The sequence below is a fragment of the Coregonus lavaretus genome (genome assembly GCF_964263955.1).
Source record: "Coregonus lavaretus genome assembly, chromosome: 14".
Classification (NCBI taxonomy): domain Eukaryota; kingdom Metazoa; phylum Chordata; class Actinopteri; order Salmoniformes; family Salmonidae; genus Coregonus; species Coregonus lavaretus.
This window is the reverse complement of record NC_140001.1, coordinates 14,155,597-14,174,138: the sequence shown is the minus strand read 5'-3', so window position 1 is coordinate 14,174,138 and position 18,542 is coordinate 14,155,597. Positions and strand designations below refer to the sequence as shown.

Genomic DNA, 18,542 nt, shown 5'->3' with positions numbered 1-18,542 from the left:
AGGGAGGCAACAGTACTTTCATAGGAGTATGTTGCACATTTCCTGGATTTTTTTTTCTTCTAAAAAAGATAGCAAGATCTCATGACATCATTTAAAAGTGAGGAGCGACCTCATCAAACACAACAGGGATCTTCCATTCTCTCTTGGACACTGAACATTTCTGTCTCTCACTGCAGCTCCATTTCCAAACCTCATTTCTAATCTGCATCAGGCTGTTGAAACAATTGATTGAAAGAATTGATGGGTAACATTTAGTCAGACACCACTGAGGTCATTGACCACTGATTAGTCAGAGAGGCCACAGTCAGAGGCCCTTGGGAATGAAATATCACAGTCACAACCGACTGAAAATTGAGGTAAGATCTTTCCATATACTGTAGTCACTAATAGTTGTTATTTCAATTTGTCAATGAAATTGATGGCATTCATAACTGGGGGGAAATACCTGTAGATTGTACCCCTTAATATTACTATACACAGACAAATAGATCACAGATTTCAGTTCATTGGTAGATTTAAGTAGCGAAGCAATATAAAACCATATAGAACCTTGTTTAGTGGCCCATAAAATCCCCATATCATCATCAGAAAGGTGTTTTTCTGTTAACTAGTAATTAATGATTAATGGCGTGAGGTGTTTTATGCCTTCAACCAAAGATGACAACAACCAGAGCCGTATCTATGGTTGACCACAACCACGCAGTTCACACACGTACGCCACTCATGAAACAGTTCTGCATAAAATACAGAATCAACAAACAGGCTATTTATATTTCACTTCATTCAAATCAAGACCCTAAACTGCCTTGTCTCCCACCACCTTGTCACTAACAACTGCCCCATATAGTCTATTTTTATTTGACCCTGTTAATGCAACATTTTGCATGGTATAATTCCTTCTTATCCTTAATTTCAACGTTTTTTGTAATGTTTTTTCACACAAAAAGAGCAGGGTTTTCTGTGCAAGAGAGTGGTTAAGAAAATAGGGGGTCTGAAGGAGGGTAGATAGATACAAAAGCAATGCTTTCAGATTCAGGTGATCAACCAACCCATGACATCATGTTGTAGTATGGTTTGCTCCCTGTGTAACCCCTTTCCATGTGGATGTAAGGTCCACAGACACAAGGGTTGGCATGCACAGTCAGTGACAAATGACACCAACATTTCCTGGTTTGGTTGGTTGGTTTGTTTAGTGGTGGACACAGTAGAGAGAGCGTTGGAATTGAATTGTCTCTAAGCAGGCTCAAGTCCTTATAAATACCTTGTCCTATGTGTTTATGGCTTGATTCCATTTCGAAGAGACATGGTCATTCACAAACACCACACTTAGACATATGAGCTGGGGACACACGAGGCACTCAGCATTTTTCAGAGGTGTAGTGAGAATTCTTCTGTGAAATCCTAGTGTATAGAAAGATTTTCATCATTGACTTCACTGTAACAGATTTGTTTGGGAAGATCACATTCAGCAACATGCAATGCGGAAAAAACAACAATTGTAAAAGTTGTCTGCTGTAGTTATAGGACCCAGATATTTCACAGCAAATCATATAACACATTCAAGAGCCACTGATTCATTATCAAAAGCAACCAAAAAAAGAGACTCCGGAAACACGACAGAAGATAACGGGACATCGTTTGTCTGTATCAAACAACCGCATGATCAGCGAAAGTATTGACAGTGTCGTGTTCATTTTTTACATGACAGACAGGCATCACTTTGGGTTACAAATGCATTGCTGTGTAACATGAGTTCTAATTTCAATACATTAGAGAACAGAGATACAGGGTCCAATGCTTTTGTCAGGTGACTGACTGTAGTGTGTGTATATGGGGAGAGAAAGAGACAGATCGTCAGGATTTAATTCCTTAATTAATCCATGAGAGCCAATATAAATATATGACACAGGCGTCAACAGGCGACCACCTCTCCATGGTCAGAACTTGTTGTTGAACATGAGGCAGTGATTTGTCGTCTCTTTATAAAAAGGTGCTTTCGTCATGTTCAACAAGGCTATTAAGACTCATCGAATGACAGTTGAAAGTTGCATGGATAACATTGTATTCCAATAGATAGGAAACTTTGTTCTATGGTTTTGCTCCAGTGAGGAGTCTATTGCGTGTCTAATGGCTTGCATTGCATCTATATTGCTTTCCAGTTAATTTGACGTGGGAGTGCTAGATCCAAGTATCGTTCTATTAAGCCTGAGAAGAAATAGTAAAACATGGAGCCATTTTAGTTTGCCAATGTGTTAGGTAACACATTCTTCTCCTCCTTGTTACGATTATTAGCATGGGGTTGGTTTTCAGGAGCGTTAAAGTTGAGAGAGTAGAAAGTGACCGTTCCAAATGTGTTGCTCCCACAGCACTTGTTTCTTTAGCTACTTGTCTATTTGAAGAAAACAATCTAACATAGGCAATGACTACAACTTGTCAGAAAATAGGTTACCCTGGTTACACAGGCAGCAAATGGGCTTGAGAGCCCTTGAGGTGGGTGGAGTTTCCAGAATCCAGTCTGATTGGGGTAAAAGAGGGTGGAGCTCTTCTGGTTTCCTAGGCTGGGATAAAGGAAAGGGGGGTATCTTATGTGTTTTGCCTTCCGCTTTGGTGAAGCGCCACTGACTTGACTGACTCCCACCTCTAGCCTGGGTAAGGAGGACGCTCTTTAGTCGTTCTCCCTTTAGTTTTGCAGGCAGCAGGCCACAAGCAGGGGGGAGTTTATTTTAGGAGAGCTCAAAACCTGTGTTCATACTGGTGGCGTAGCGGAGCTTGTCACGCAGGATGCTCTTCTTGCTGTAGTTAGGCAGCTTGAGCAGGTTGAAGCAGGTGGACGAGGTGGGGAGGCGACCGCCTGGTTCCTTCTTCCGGATGGTGAAGAAACCCCGGAGGACGCTGCCTAGGGTGTCGCCAGTGTCCTACAGAGAGACAGGCGACAGGAGCACACATACACATGAACACACAGCGACCCAAAGTAGTCCCAAGGGACTGACTTCCCAAAGCTATTTTCTTCTTCAACAAAAAGGCCATAGTTCAATGGAGAGTAGCAGGGGTGCTGGTGTCGGTGTGCGGTTGTAGAGCTGGGACGATAAACAGAAAATGATCGACACTGATCACTTATCGCAGGCATTTTGCTGATATCGTTCATTACGATAAGTAGCCTATGCTAGAGAAAAGTAAAGTTTGAAATGAAATAAGTTTGCTAATATGGGTGATTGTTAATGGGACAATTGATGGCTACAACCATCAAACTAGTAGTAGTAATTTAAAAGGATAATTTTAAACTGGTGCACATTCATGTTATAAACTTATAGTTCAGTTTATCATTATCACATCAAATCAGGCAATTTATCACGCTATGGATTTTTGTCCATATCGCCCAGCTCTATGTATAAACATCTGACTTTAGACTACGATTACAGTGTTCTCACCTGATCGTCAGACACCTCCACACAGCGGATGGAGAAAGGGGGCTTGAGGTAGGCAAAACCTAGGAGGGGGGGTCTTGAACAGCTGGTGACAAACTGTAACTCAAGAACAACAACAATGGACGATCACATAACAGGTACAAGTCTCAAACTGGTGGCCCGCAAGCCGATTTAATGCAGTTAAATGAATGAATGGTAAAATGGTCCCGTGTAGCTCAGTTGGTAGAGCATGGCGCTTGCAACGCCAGGGTTGTGGGTTCGTTTCCCACGGGGGGCCAGTATGAAAAAATGTATGCACTCACTAACTGTAAGTCGCACTGGATAAGAGCGTCTGCTAAATGACTAAAATGTAAATGTAAAATAAAAAATGTGTAACATTTGGGGGTGGTTATTACCTTGAGGAACATGGCCCTTTCCTCAGCGGAGAAGTCACTGGACAGGATGTCCCACAGCCAGATGATGACCCGATGGCTGCTGTGGAAACCTCCATAGTAAACTGTGTGTTTCCTGACAACAAGAGAGAGACGAAGAGAGAGGGAGACAGAAAGAGAGAGAGAGAGCAACAGAGTGATAGAAAGAGATATCGAGAGAGAGACCATGTCAGTGAGCACCTACACCTTGGCTTCATTACCTTCTTACAAAGTCAGCTCATTGTCCGCGAAACAATGAAATGGGACATTCACACTATTTGAACACTGTGGATTTCAGGATTTCCCTAAAATCTTTTGAGAATTGGCAGGTTGAAGAGCTGTCGAGTAACAACAGTAGAGTGACGTGGAGGGGGAGAGGCTGGTCGGGGTGAAAAGGGTTGAAAGTTACGCACTTGAGGTCGTCCAGGTCAATCTCGGCGTTGTCCCCAGAGACGAGGCGCTGGACCTCGGGGGTGGAGAACATGTGCAGCCACTCGGGGTTGATGATGCTGCGGTATCCTCGGATGAAAGCTGCTGTCTGCTCCTTGATCTGCGTGTGCATGCGGAAGTGCGCCATCAGATGGATGTAGCTGATCCTGCAGCACGGAGAAGGTCAAAGGTAAGGTTAAGTCAGACTCATAACACCATGGCACAGAGGAGCAAACTTCTCAAGACTTCCGGGAACGCTTGCGAAGCAGACCAGGGTTGAGAAGTCAATGAGAGAAGTGAAAAATTCTTCCTTGTTAATTTCCCCTAAATCTAAAGGTACAACCTAGATTTGAGCCTATGTCTTAAGTAGTTGAACATGGTATTACTCCAACCTTGTGAAAGTGACAAACTGACACGTTTTCATTTTCGTCAAAAAACACTTTATATCGAAGAAGTGCCTTTGATTTGACGGCCTGCACATGCGCAGTTCAGCGAGAGACGACTGTTAGACCCGATGACGTATTTCTGCGCATGATTTTAGCTAGCCAACGTCGCCATGACATCGCCTACAAGCGTGATCAGGATTTTTATTGGAGAAACAGTTTCTGCCCATCTTCATACTGTACCGTCTAGAAACAACCCCCTAGCCCTTCCCTCCTAGCCACTTGTGAACATACAGTTGAAGTCGGAAGTTTACATACACTTAGGTTGGAGTCATTAAAACTCCACACATTTCTTGTTAACAAACTATAGTTTTGGCAAGTCAGTTAGGACTTTGTGCATGACAAGTAATATTTCCAACAATTGTTTACAGACAGATTATTTCACTTATAATTCACTGTATCACAATTCCAGTGGGTCAGAAGTTTACATACACTAAGTTGACTGTGCCTTTAAACAGCTTGGAAAATTCCAGAAAATGATGTCATGGCTTTAGAAGCTTCTGATAGGCTAATTGACATCATTTGAGTCAATTGGAGGTGTACCTGTGGATGTACAGTGGGGGAAAAAGTATTTAGTCAGCCACCAATTGTGCAAGTTCTCCCACTTAAAAAGATGAGAGAGGCCTGTAATTTTCATCATAGGTACATGTAAACTATGACAGACAAAATTAGAAAGAAAAATCCAGAAAATCACATTGTAGGATTTTTAATGAATGTATTTGCAAATGATGGTGGAAAATAAGTATTTGGTCAATAACAAAAGTTTCTCAATACTTTGTTATATACCCTTTGTTGGCAATGACACAGGTCAAACGTTTTCTGTAAGTCTTCACAAGGTTTTCACACACTGTTGCTGGTATTTTGGCCCATTCCTCCATGCAGATCTCCTCTAGAGCAGTGATGTTTTGGGGCTGTCGCTGGGCAACACAGACTTTCAACTCCTTCCAAAGATTTTCTATGGGGTTGAGATCTGGAGACTGGCTAGGCCACTCCAGGACCTTGAAATGCTTCTTACGAAGCCACTCCTTCGTTGCCCGGGCGGTGTGTTTGGGATCATTGTCATGCTGAAAGACCCAGCCACGTTTCATCTTCAATGCCCTTGCTGATGGAAGGAGGTTTTCACTCAAAATCTCACGATACATGGCCCCATTAATTCTTTCCTTTACACGGATCAGTCGTCCTGGTCCCTTTGCAGAAAAACAGCCCCAAAGCATGATGTTTCCACCCCCATGCTTCACAGTAGGTATGGTGTTCTTTGGATGCAACTCAGCATTCTTTGTCCTCCAAACACGACGAGTTGAGTTTTTACCAAAAAGTTATATTTTGGTTTCATCTGACCATATGACATTCTCCCAATCCTCTTCTGGATCATCCAAATGCACTCTAGCAAACTTCAGACGGGCCTGGACATGTACTGGCTTAAGCAGGGGGACACATTTGAGTCCCTGGCGGCGTAGTGTGTTACTGATGGTAGGCTTTGTTACTTTGGTCTCAGCTCTCTGCAGGTCATTCACTAGGTCCCCCCCGTGTGGTTCTGGGATTTTTGCTCAACGTTTTTGTGATCATTTTGACCCCACGGGGTGAGATCTTGCGTGGAGCCCCAGATAGAGGGAGATTATCAGTGGTCTTGTATGTCTTCCATTTCCTAATAATTGCTCCCACAGTTGATTTCTTCAAACCAAGCTGCTTACATATTGCAGATTCAGTCTTCCCAGCCTGGTGCAGGTCTACAATTTTGTTTCTGGTGTCCTTTGACAGCTCTTTGGTCTTGGCCATAGTGGAGTTTGGAGTGTGACTGTTTGAGGTTGTGGACAGGTGTCTTTTATACTGATAACAAGTTCAAACAGGTGCCATTAATACAGGTAACGAGTGGAGGACAGAGGAGCCTCTTAAAGAAGAAGTTACAGGTCTGTGAGAGCCAGAAATGTTGCTTGTTTGTAGGTGACCAAATACTTATTTTCCACCATAATTTGCAAATAAATTCATTAAGAATCCTACAATGTGATATTCTGGAGAAAAAAATTCTCAATTTGTCTGTCATAGTTGACGTGTACCTATGATGAAAATTACAGGCCTCTCTCATCTTTTTAAGTGGGAGAACTTGCACAATTGGTGGCTGACTAAATACATTTTTTCCCCATTGTATGTCAAGGCCTACCTTCAAACTCAGTGCCTCTTTGCTTGACATCATGGGAAAATCTAAAGAAATCAGCCAAGAAACTGTAGACCTCCACAAGTCTGGTTCATCCTTGGGAGCAATTTCCAAACGCCTGAAGGTACCACGTTCATCTGTACAAACAATAGTACGCAACTATAAACACCATGGGACCACGCAGCGGTCATACCATTCAGGAAGGAGCGTTCTGTCTCCTAGAGATGAACGTAATTTTTGCGAAAAGTGCAAATCAATCCCAGAACAACAGCATAGGACCTTGTGAAGATGCTGGAGGAAACAGGTACAAAAGTATCTATATCCACAGTAAAACAAGTCCTATATCGACTTAACCTGAAAGGCCGCTCAACAAAGAAGAAGCCACTGCTCCAAAACCACCATAAAAAAAACAGACTACGGTTTGCAATTGGAGTGGCCATCACAAAGCCCTGACCTCAATCCTATAGAAAATGTGTGGGCAGAACTGAAAAAGCGTGTGCGAGCAAGGAGGCCTACAAACCTGACTCAGTTACACCAGCTCTGTCAGGAGGAATGGGCCAAAATTCACCCAACTTATTGTGGGAAGCTTGTGGAAGGCTACCCGAAACGTTTGACCCAAGTTAAACAATTCAAAGGCAATGCTACCAAATACTAATTGAGTGTATGTACACTTCTGACCCACTGGGAATGTGATGAAAGAAATAAAAGCTGAAATAAATCATTATCTCTACTATTATTCTGACATTTCACATTCTTAAAATAAAGTGGTGATCCTAACTGACCTAAAACAGGGAATTTTTACTAGGATTAAATGTCAGGAATTGTGAAAAACTGAGTTTAAATGTATTTGGCTAAGGTGTATGTAAACTTCCAACTTCAACTGTATGAATGGATTTAATATATATATAATAAGCAATGATAGGTATAATACGCAATGCAAGTACATCTACTATGCCCATCAGATCCTTTTAGATCTCCACAAGTGTCTAAGGGGGGCTAGGGGCTAGAGGTTATTTCTGGGCGGGACCCATGTCATCATCCAACACAATTTGTTATAACTACAGGGACAATAAATACATCTTGTATTTGGCAAACGATGGTGTGAACATCAAACGGCTTTAACAACTTTAACATCTAAGTTTAGTTGTATATCAGTGGTTCTCAAACCTCTCCTCTGGGCCCCTTAGACGTTTCACCATTTTGTTGTAGCACTGAACTAGCTCACCTGATTGACCTAGTCAAGGGCTTGATGATTAGTTGACATGTTGAATCAGGTGGGCTAGCTCTGGAATAGATCAAATACACGGAATGGGTGGGGGTCCTCGAGGAGAGGTTTGAGAACCAATTACAGTATCTAGAAACTGGATCAGCATCTTGCTCACTTGTTTTCGTTTGTGACTGGCATCGTCTTTCCTCCAGGAATCAGCTCGTGACAGACCAGCTGCCAGGAAACATGAAGAGAGTATTAAAAGAGATAAGAGCAGAGTTCTGTTTTCCTGCATTCAGAGAAAGAATATAGTTTCTACCTGTCCCATAACATCCTCGTCATACGATAGCGTCAGTCCCAAATCACCAACATCCCCGTCGTAGCGCTGGAAAAGGACAAGACCAAGATCAACCACCCATTTTGAGTCAACTTCCACAACTTGGAGTGATATTGATCGCAAAAAGTAGCAACAAAGCAAAACAAACGTCTCAAATCTAAAGAGCGCAATTATAACCATAAACCAGGGTCGTGTTCAACAGGCACCAAGCGGAAGAAAACGGACTGAAACAGGGAGGGACCACCTGGACTTATCCAATCAGAAACGCTCCTTTTCGTTTTCAGTTGCAAAAATATGTAAAACTTTTTCGTTGCATGCTGTAATAAACACAATACCAGGGAATATACGACTATGATAGTTGGGGTGGGGGATGTTTCTGACCTTGATGGAGGTGAGGTTCTTGTAGAACTCAGAGTCCAGGGAGGGCAGCTCGTCGATGGAGCTGTAGAAGGTGCTGTGGTGGTGACCCATGACCTGGCTGAGGAAGAAGGAGGCGAAGGGTACGTCCACCACGATGCCCTGAAACACACACACACACGCGTTGATCTCATGGACTATCAGGCATTGCATCCATAGCTCCAGCTATGAACTGTAGTTACATTTCTCCAGACCCATCCCTCAGTTTTATAGGGGGGACAGTGGTGGGCAGGGCTTGTGGCTTTAAAAGGAGTACTTCTTGTACATATATGGCAATTTCACATGACTAACATCCTCTGTGAGCGTAGACACACCTCATACATTGCTTTGCCAAGCATCTTCCCCACAAACTCAAAAAGCTGCAGGTGGTTCTCGTGGATGTAGGACGTAGGAGAGGGGTACAGCCTCTCGTTGCCACTGGTGGTCTATGGGGGAAAATACATCATCATCATCATCATCAGCAGTGGCAGCATGGTTGACAGAAAATGGCTAAAAGCACCTTGTGAGAGTAAATCTTTCAAAGCCTATTGGTTCCGGTGCAAGATACAACATTCAAAATTATTTCAAAAGTATTTGAAACGAGGTCTGGAGAGCAAACCTTAAAGAGGTTGAGTGCCGGGTTGAAAACTTTCTTGATGATCTCTTCCAGGAACTCCTTGAAGACGCCGTCTTGGTCGATGCCGGCCTCGTCCACACCAAGGTCGTTGACAAACTTCACACGGATCACGCCTTTGATGGAGTTGACAGGCAACCGGCGGAGCTGGTCATAACCATCCTGTGTTCAGAAACAAAGAGTTTGGGTGTTCAGTTTGGGCTTAAGTCACAGCCACCATACCTGACTGTATTTGAAAAACTAGGCTCTGTACACTTGCATACAGAATGCATCCTAAGTGGTATTCTAGTGTGGGGGAAAACATGCAACAGATCGATACATCAATTTCATACCTCTAACATCCGTGAGCGGCGAATGGTGATATGGGTGACATGCGGAGAGGCGGAGCTTGTCTCCACCAATCCCAAGGTTTCCTTCTCCTTGGTGATAATGTTCCGGAACAGCAGAACCCTCTAAAGTGGGTAGGACAGGATTACGAATGGGAGTGAGACACTATGTACATATTGATAAGGACACGGTACAGTGAAACTACAACTACAGATGCCCCAGAGGGACAATATTCTTTCTGTGCCGACTCACGTTTTTGTGGGGAATGACGTGTGGGATGTACTGAAGTAACAGCTGAGCTCTCCTCTTACCCTTCTCCAGTTCTTGGAACAAAAGGCTTGGCTTCAGATCCCTGGACACAAGGGGTGAAAGAGTGTGTGTGTGTGTGTGTGTGTGTGTGCCTTTTCCAACATCACAATTGTCTCCTACAGATCAGACCTGGAACAAATACATAAGTCAAATACTTGAGATAGGCCCGATATTTCCCCGGTGTACAGGGTGGTCAAAGTTGCTGCTTTTGGCACTAACATTCCATTGGTTCCATTGTGGTGGGCAAGCTTCATCAAGCGCACCTCAAGTATTTGACCGCTACTGATCACTAGGATCACCTTATAAGGATTTGGGAAGTATTGGAGATTAGGATCAGTACGTTTCCGGAGGGGCACTTACTTGCGCAGCCAGTTGTCATCAGGGGAGAACCTCCTCCTGCAGTCCCGCTCGTAGAGCACCATCAGCCAGCCGTGAACACTGTGGAACAGGTCCAGCTTCTCCCCCTTGGCATTCTCTGTCACAACAACACACTAAGTTAATGCACACACTCACTAACCATATCCCCAAGCTATTTTTCATGGTGCCGGAACCCGGGATTGGCCTTTGAGTTTGACAAGAGTTCAACAGGGGAAGGAGGCGACTCACCTAAGATGCCGTCCCAGACCATCTTGTACACAAACGTGTTGAGAAACGAAGAGATGGTGACAAGCTCCTCTGTCTTAAACGATATCTGCTCCTCGTAAACCTCAATGTCATCCAGGATCCTGTGTAAGACATATAGTATAACGTGTCAGTAACTACAGAGATCCAGTGGGTCTGGGATAATGTATTTAGGGACAGTTTTCCAGACACTGATTAGTACTGGATTAAAAAACCTGTTCAATAGAGATTCTCCATTGGAAGTGCTTCTTAGTCCAGGACTAGACTTCATCTATATGTGGGAAACACTCCCATACTGGATGTGTCTATCACGTGTCTGTTAAATGGTAGCAATTAATTGAGCTCACGTGATGAGGTGTCTGGAGCAGTCACAGAACAGCATGAGCATGGCCAGCAGCTGCTTAGACTCCTCTGTGTCGTTGTTCAGGCACTCCATGAACAGCTTGAGGCCTCCCTGGGGGCCTAGCTCGCAGATGAAGGCCCACAGCTTAGGCAGGAGGTCGTCCAGGTAGGTTAGGCCTGAGGGCGACACCGCCAGAGACAACATGAGAGAACATATGTTGTGTGTGTGTGTGTGTGTGCCTCAAATCACAGGGACTCACCAGTGAGGATTTGCAGTCGTATCTGAGTGAGCGTGGTGAGGGCTGTCTGGTACAGTACACAGATACTGCACACCTTCTGCACCTCAGCGGAGTCCACTCGTCTCCCGCCGACCGGCTTCAAGATGTTGCGCACTGAAGCAGACTTCTGAAACGCCCGCTTAAAGAGGCCTAAGAGAAACCCATGTCAATCAGAAACCAATCCAATAAGGTTAGTTCATTGATAAGGTTTAGTTCATTGTTTTAAAACACAACCTATAATGCACTGTCTGGATTGATCGACAACAACCCAGGTAAGTGATTTTTTTGGGGGATAATAATGGTGTCAAACTAATTAACCCTTGAAATGGATTGTTTAAGTGCCTGGGAGGAAAACAACAGAAACTGAAATCCAAATTCGACTTACTCTTGACTGGCAGGTTGTTCTGTGACGTGGTAGGCTGTGACTGTGGTGGAGGCGTGGCCTCTTGGGTCTCAAGCTTTTTGCTGAGGACGTCACTGAAGAGAGTCCGGATCACAGGCATGCCCCACAGGTACTGCAGCTGCTTGGTGACCAGTGGCATGGACTCATTCAGACTGGAGAGGGGGACAGGGAGAGGGAGTTAAGATCCAATTTAAATCCATGACATTCAATGGCTGAGATCCCATTTCATAGCCTGGTCCCAGATCTGTTTGTGCCGTTTTTCTCCTATGGTCATGAGTTTGGCATGACAATGACCACAAACAGATCTGGGATCAGGCTACACCTTTCAGGTTCTGAGGATGTCCCACTGACCCGTAGTCTACAGTTTGGGAAAACCAGCCTAGGACCGGGTGCCAGTGAGTGAGGTTGGATTTCTTCTGGGACACGTATCTCTGGCAGTAGGACAGCATGTCCGTCAGGTCCTTCACAAAGTGGTTGGCCTCCTCCTCCAGGACTTTCTCATTGAGGTAGCCCAGGTGAATCAGGTTACCTACAGTACAACAGGATGAAACAGAGGCCCCGCAGAGCAGCAACCCCAAAGAACCGATTCAGTACGCTTCCCACAGCACCTCACAGAGAAAAACAAGAACGAGTGATGCAAAAAAAGGCAACTCAAACTTGCACACACACACAGTAACCAGTTTCCCAAACTCTGTCCTGTCCTGCCCCCCCCCCCCCCTTGCCCTAGCACTACACAGCTGATTCAAATAACCAACTCATCATCAAGCTTTGATTATTTGAATCAGCTGTGTAGTGCTAGGACAAAAAACAAAACGTGCACCAGGGAGGGCCCCAGGACCGAGTTTGGGAAACTCTGCCCTATAGAAGAGAATTAAAAACGATTGCCATAGAATAGCTATGTGAGTCAGTGTTAAGGGCCGTACCCAGTAAGCACAGTGTGTGGCTCCCCTCCAGGCAGACACAGATGTCGACACACTGCTCCTCGCGGCTCAGGAACAGGGTGAACTTCCTCAGCAGGTCGTGGGTCTGTATGGTGGCCATGCACTGCACAGAGACAAGCACACACTCAGAGGTGTTCTCATTGTACAAGCTATGATATGTCTACACAATAAAGGTTGCGTCTGAAATGGCACCCTATACCTTACATAGTACACTACTTTCGAGCACCCTATTCCCTACATACAGTGCACTAGGTAGAGAACAGGGTGCCGTTTCTTCATGCGAGTGTCTACCTCTGGGGTGATGGTGTTGATGTGGGAGACCACAGCTGGGACAGACATGATGTGGATGAGAAGAGACCTCAGCAGGTTGTCAGAGAAGTGAGCAGCAATGACAGGTCTATAAAATAGAGACAAGTTACACTAATGGCTCCTGAAGCTTCTTCGGCTCCGAGCATTCTAAAAAGGTAACCAAGCAGATCACACACTATGATAGGATAGGACTTAATTCTCCATGAAGCTAAAACACAGGATTCTTTTCTTACAACAAATCCAGTTACAGAGAGGGAACGTGAGCAAGCTGAAGCCTGGGAATCTACTGCAATAGATCTGCTCCAGGCTCTAGTGATGCAGAGACAATTGATCCATTGTGGTTCAATGGGGATTAGAGCACTTCCAACAACCACTCACCTTAATGCCAATGTGAATATTGCTGTGAGTGTGCCCTTGGTAAGAGAGGGCCTGGAGCGCGCCAATCCGTTGGTGAGTAGAATCTACCAGGGAATCCAAAAGTGACAGGTCACGTATTTTATTTATATTTATATTGCAGAAACAACCAATAAACGTCAGCAACCAGAGTTGGGTTCAATTCCATTTAAATTCCAGTCAATTCAGAAAGTAAACCAACATTCTAATTCTAATTTTTCCAAATTGAAAAGTATTGAAGAGAATATGAATATGAATGTTAGTGTACTTCCTGAATTGACTGGAGTTGAAATGGAATTGACCCCAACCCTGTCAGCAACATCATAATAATCGTTCTAAAAGCACTGGGGAGAAGATGGAAGATGCCGCGTGTGTAACTGTACCTGCAGTATTGAATAAAATCCCTTTTGATTGAGATGCCCCATGATGTTCTCACAGATCCGGGTCAACACTGGCCTGAGGGCCTCTCCTAGAACAGAGGAGGTAGAAAATGTGTCTTTTTTTATTTCAATATCAAGAGACTTGTGATAATAGAGGATGTGTGTGCACTGCAGCAGTGGTTTGACCTGAAACTGACCTTTCCCTCTAACTATCTTCCAGGTTGATGTGTCTGTGAAGGTCACCAGCATGGTAAGGTACAAAGTCACCAGCTTATTGTCCTGAAGGATGTCAGGCTACAGGAGACAGAAGTTACAATTATGACATTTCAATATTTAAAATGATACACCTGTTATCTTATAGAAGGTTATTTTCCTAAATATTAATATTTACCTTTAATTTTTTCAGGAAATGACAGGAGACCCACAGAACATCTTTGATCTGCTTGATCCATGGGATGGTGAGGTCTTTGGAAAGGGCCAATGACACATACCAAACCTGATCACCAAGGACACAATCAAGTCACAGACTCAATCACACTCTGGTTCATTAAACATCTGTAATCACTGATGATTAATTATAATCATACTCACTTTGGGCTCATTTTCAACCTCCATGCTAGCAAGAATGGAGCGACAAAGCTTCTCAAACCTCTGCGTAGCAAAAAGCATCATAGCTCGTTAGTTAAATGTACACTAAGCAATCTGCAGTAATCTCAAGTACTATATTGATACATAATCGTTGAAATGCCTTTCAGTTTGTAAGTAAATAAGAGACATCATCCAGTAAGAGACAATTAAAACATTCAAATCAGTTATAACAATGTACAAAACATATGTATATATTATAAGTGAGGGTAAAGTGTATGTGTTAAAGAAACTCACCAGTTTATCATCTTGACAATAAATGAATAACAACTTCCGTGCAATTTTAAAAATGGATAGTGCGTTTCTTTTTGTTGTCCCGACATCTTGAAAGAAGTCATCAACCTCTTTCCTGGTCAGAAAGAGACAGAATTCACACATTACTTCAAGGGTATACAGTTGAAGTCGGAAGTTTACATTCATCTTAGCCAAATACATTTAAACTTTTTCACAATTCCTGACATTTAATCCTAGTAGAAATTCCCTGTCTTAGGTCAGTTAGGATTCACCACTTTATTTTAAGAATGTGAAATGTCAGAATAATAGTAGAGAGAATGATTTATTTCAGCTTTTATTTATTTCATCACATTCCCAGTGGGTCAGAAGTTTACATACACTCAATTAGTATTTGGTAGCATTGCCTTTGAATTGATTAACTTGGGTCAAACGTTTCGGGTAGCCTTCCACAAGCTTCCCACAATAAGTTGGGTGAATTTTGGCCCACTCCTCCTGACAGAGCTGGTGTAACTGAGTAAGGTTTGTAGGCCTCCTTGCTCGCACACGCTTTTTCAGTTCTGCCCACAAATTTTCTATAGAATTGAGGTCAGGGCTTTGTGATGGCCACTCCAATACCTTGACTTTGCAGTCCTTAAGCCATTTTGGCACAACTTTGGAAGTATGCTTGGGGTCATTGTCCATTTGGAAGACCCATTTGCGACCAAGCTTTAACTTCCTGACTGATGTCTTGAGATGTTGCTTCAATATATCCACATAATTTTCCTTCCTCATGATGCCATCTATTTTGTGAAGTGCACCAGTCCCTCCTGCAACAAAGCACCCCCACAGCATGATGTTGCCACCCCCGTGCTTCACGGTTGGGATGGTGTTCTTTGGCTTGCAAGCAACCCCCTTTTTCCTCCAAACATAACGATGGTCATTATGGCCAAACAGTTCTATTTTTGTTTAATCAGACCAGAGGACATTTCTTAAAAAAGTACGATCTTTGTCCCCATGTGCAGTTGCAAACCGTAGTCTGGCTTTTTTATGGCGGTTTTGGAGCAGTGGCTTCTTACTTGCTGAGCGGCCTTTCAGGTTATGTCGATATAGGACACGTTTTACTGTGGATATAGATACTTTTGTAACTATTTCCTCCAGCACTTCACAAGGTCCTTTGCTGTTGTTCTGGGATTGATTTGCACTTTTCACACCAAAGTACGTTCATCTCTAGGAGACAGAACGCATCTCCTTCCTGAGCGGTATGACGGCTGCGTGATCCCATGGTGTTTATAGTTGCGTACTATTGTTTGTACAGATGAACGTGGTACCTTCAGGCATTTGGAAATTGCTCCCAAGGATGAACCAGACTTGTGGAGGTCTACAATTTTTTTTCTGAGGTCTTGGCTGATTTCTTTTGATTTTCCCATGATGAGGCACAGAGTTTGAAGGTAGGCCTTGAAATACATCCACAGGTACACATCCAATTGACTCAAATTATGTCAATTAGCCTATCAGAAGCTTCTAAAGCCATGACATCATTTTCTGGAATTTTCCAAGCTGTTTAAAGGCACAGTCATCTTAGTGTATGTAAACTTCTGACCCACTGGAATTGTGATACAGTGAATTCTAAGTGAAATAATCTGTCTGCAAACAATTGTTGGAAAAATTACTTGTGTCATGCACAAAGTAGATGTCCTAACCGACTTGCCAAAACGATAGTTTGTCAACAAGAAATTTGTGGAGTGGTTGAAAAAACGAGTTTTAATGACTCCAACATAAGTGTATGTAAACTTCCGACTTCAACTGTATTCCAAAACTAGTCTCAAGAAAGATGATATGTCCTCCTAATGCATAATGGCAAGTATTGCTTGTAAAGTTAACCTTATTTGCTTCTGGAGTCTGCAGCGACAGAGGAATCTCCTGACCAGCGCTTGGATAAGAGTGGCTGCTCTCTCCCTCTCTTTGTACCCCTTCCTCTCTTCACGCGCCTGCCTGGCTTTGTCCAGGAACTCTGACTTGGAACTCTGAGTTGCACTAAACATTGTGCACTGCTAAGGTCAGGCAAAATTGACAGATTTAGTTGCTGCAGAAACACAATAGTGATGAATATTCAAGGACAAAATAAAAAACTTAGATGTAGCCATTCACTGCAATAGAATAAGAATACATTCAAATTAAGGTAATGACATCACACATAGAAATCAATAAAGCAAAAACAGGCCATGGTGTGTTATACCTTTGTTTTTCTCTGGTGATCTTGCCTTGACCTTTGCGCTATGCTTCTGCAGTCATTTGAACATCCTCGAGATCCAAGTTTCCAGAAACCCTTCGAGAGCTATAGCTGCGCTTTGGTTAGCCCAGCAAAAGCAGATCAATTTGTCATCTCTATGAAAATAACACATAAAGAACATATGTTACAAGTTAGCACATCATTACAACTTTGAGACCATTTATGCTAGCTAGCCAACGTTAGCTAAATTGTGGATGTTCTGTCTGGTCTCAAACGATGACACATTCCTAATTTAGCTTGAAAGCAAGCTAGCTAGCTAGCAACATAAACAACATTTTAATCCACGACAAACTGACAATGTGGTACAAATCAAGAGTAACAGTTAGCTATACTCGCTAGATAACTACTAGACCCGACAAATAACTCGCTAGCTTGTTGTCGCCAACAATCTACTGTATTATGGTTAGTAACGTCAGCTAGCTGCTGATTAGCATAGCAGGCTAACTAACGTTAGCTAGCTACTTCGTCACCACCAACTGATTGATATAACTGAGCTACTTGCCAACGCATTTTACGAACATGAAAAACTAGGTAAAACATTACTCAACAATAACTTGCCGTTCACTGGCAATGACAACCTCATTAAGTAGATGCCTTATGCTGTTTCAAAATGTAAACAATAACAGGATATCCATACATTGATTGCAGCCATTAATCCTTGCACTTTCGCACTGAAAACATTCCGGGAGTGGGATGTATTTTTCTGATAGTAAACAATTGTTATGATATTTTCCATATTGATACACTGTATGTACACTGAAATTATTTTTGTTACAATTATTATTTTCTCTAAACTGCATCTCTTCAATTAAAGCTTTTGGAGCAATTTATAGAACTATGGGCATAAATTTAAAGCTAAAGAAAATGGGGGCGCTACTATCGGTTACTCCTTTGCGGGGCGGAAGCTAATTAATGACGTATGGCCACAGCTAGTTATAAATACGCTTGTTCGACATTACAGCCGACTGCCTACTGACTGATCAACAAATCACCTTGCATCATAAATAACGACTCATTATTTTTGTAGATCAGTCAGTCGCAATTTACCCATGATACATCTCGGTTTTGGCCCTTCAACACGGCCAATCGCATTGGTATGGCCCATTCCCAAATGGACCACTAGACCAGAAACGTCGTAGGGATGCAAGAGTCCCCTGATACAAACGTCCCCTGATACAAACGTTAGACAAAGATTCGGTTGGAGAGCCTCGTAAATGGCGTCCTTTGAGAAAGCAAGAACAAGATGTATGTTAGGAGAAGTGCAGTATTATCATAAGGAGAAGTATACTTGGATTACGGAGGAGGAATGGAGGGAAAAGGAGAGGCAGAGGAGGTCTAAGAGAGAGAGGGAGGAAGATTGTGAGCTTGAGTCGGTTAAAAATGTTTGTTAAAGAAGAATGGTATAAAATGTAAGCAGAGTGAGCTGAAGACAGGAGGAGAAATGGAAGTGAATGAGGGTGAAGTATCGGAGGTGGTAGGTGTGGTGAAGTACTCGGAGCCCAAGGCTTGCACTGAGGGTCAGGATAAAGATGAGTCTGTGACCGTAGGAGTTAAGTTTTTGGAAAAAGTGGACCCTTGCCTTTTGGCTGATCCATTTGTGGTTTCAGGGTGGGTGAAAAAATAGTTGGGTATAGTGGAATCGGTGAGGGTAACCAGAA

General features: G+C 43.2%; 1 protein-coding gene across 1 annotated transcript; it reads right to left on the bottom strand.

Annotated features, from left to right (window-relative positions):
- Positions 1-1,619: 1,619 nt before the first annotated feature.
- Positions 1,620-17,508, bottom strand: LOC311141525 (ubiquitin-protein ligase E3B-like). The gene is made up of 28 exons (XM_084176880.1): positions 17,433-17,508; positions 16,831-16,979; positions 16,476-16,645; positions 14,619-14,730; positions 14,328-14,387; positions 14,128-14,232; positions 13,934-14,030; positions 13,740-13,825; positions 13,342-13,424; positions 12,946-13,051; positions 12,637-12,757; positions 12,065-12,242; positions 11,696-11,865; positions 11,293-11,460; positions 11,038-11,209; positions 10,676-10,794; positions 10,430-10,544; positions 10,013-10,112; positions 9,766-9,885; positions 9,419-9,595; positions 9,135-9,245; positions 8,785-8,922; positions 8,386-8,451; positions 8,242-8,300; positions 4,249-4,431; positions 3,821-3,932; positions 3,429-3,521; positions 1,620-2,915 (listed from the first exon to the last, which is right to left on the bottom strand). The coding sequence occupies exons 3-28, from the start codon at positions 16,634-16,636 to the stop codon at positions 2,724-2,726; spliced, it is 3,204 nt and encodes a 1,067-aa protein (XP_084033006.1). The 5' UTR covers positions 16,637-16,645; positions 16,831-16,979; positions 17,433-17,508; the 3' UTR covers positions 1,620-2,723.
- Positions 17,509-18,542: the final 1,034 nt, after the last annotated feature.

Excerpts from the sequence above, each read along its gene's own strand:
- LOC311141525 (XM_084176880.1), bottom strand. The coding sequence starts at position 16,636 with ATGTTTAGTGCAACTCAGAGTTCCAAGTCAGAGTTCCTGGACAAAGCC. Across the intron at positions 14,233-14,327 it reads AGGTTGAAAATGAGCCCAAA|GTTTGGTATGTGTCATTGGC; the intron begins GTGAGTATGATT and ends CTTGGTGATCAG. Across the intron at positions 13,425-13,739 it reads GATTTTATTCAATACTGCAG|ATTCTACTCACCAACGGATT; the intron begins GTACAGTTACAC and ends ATTCCCTGGTAG.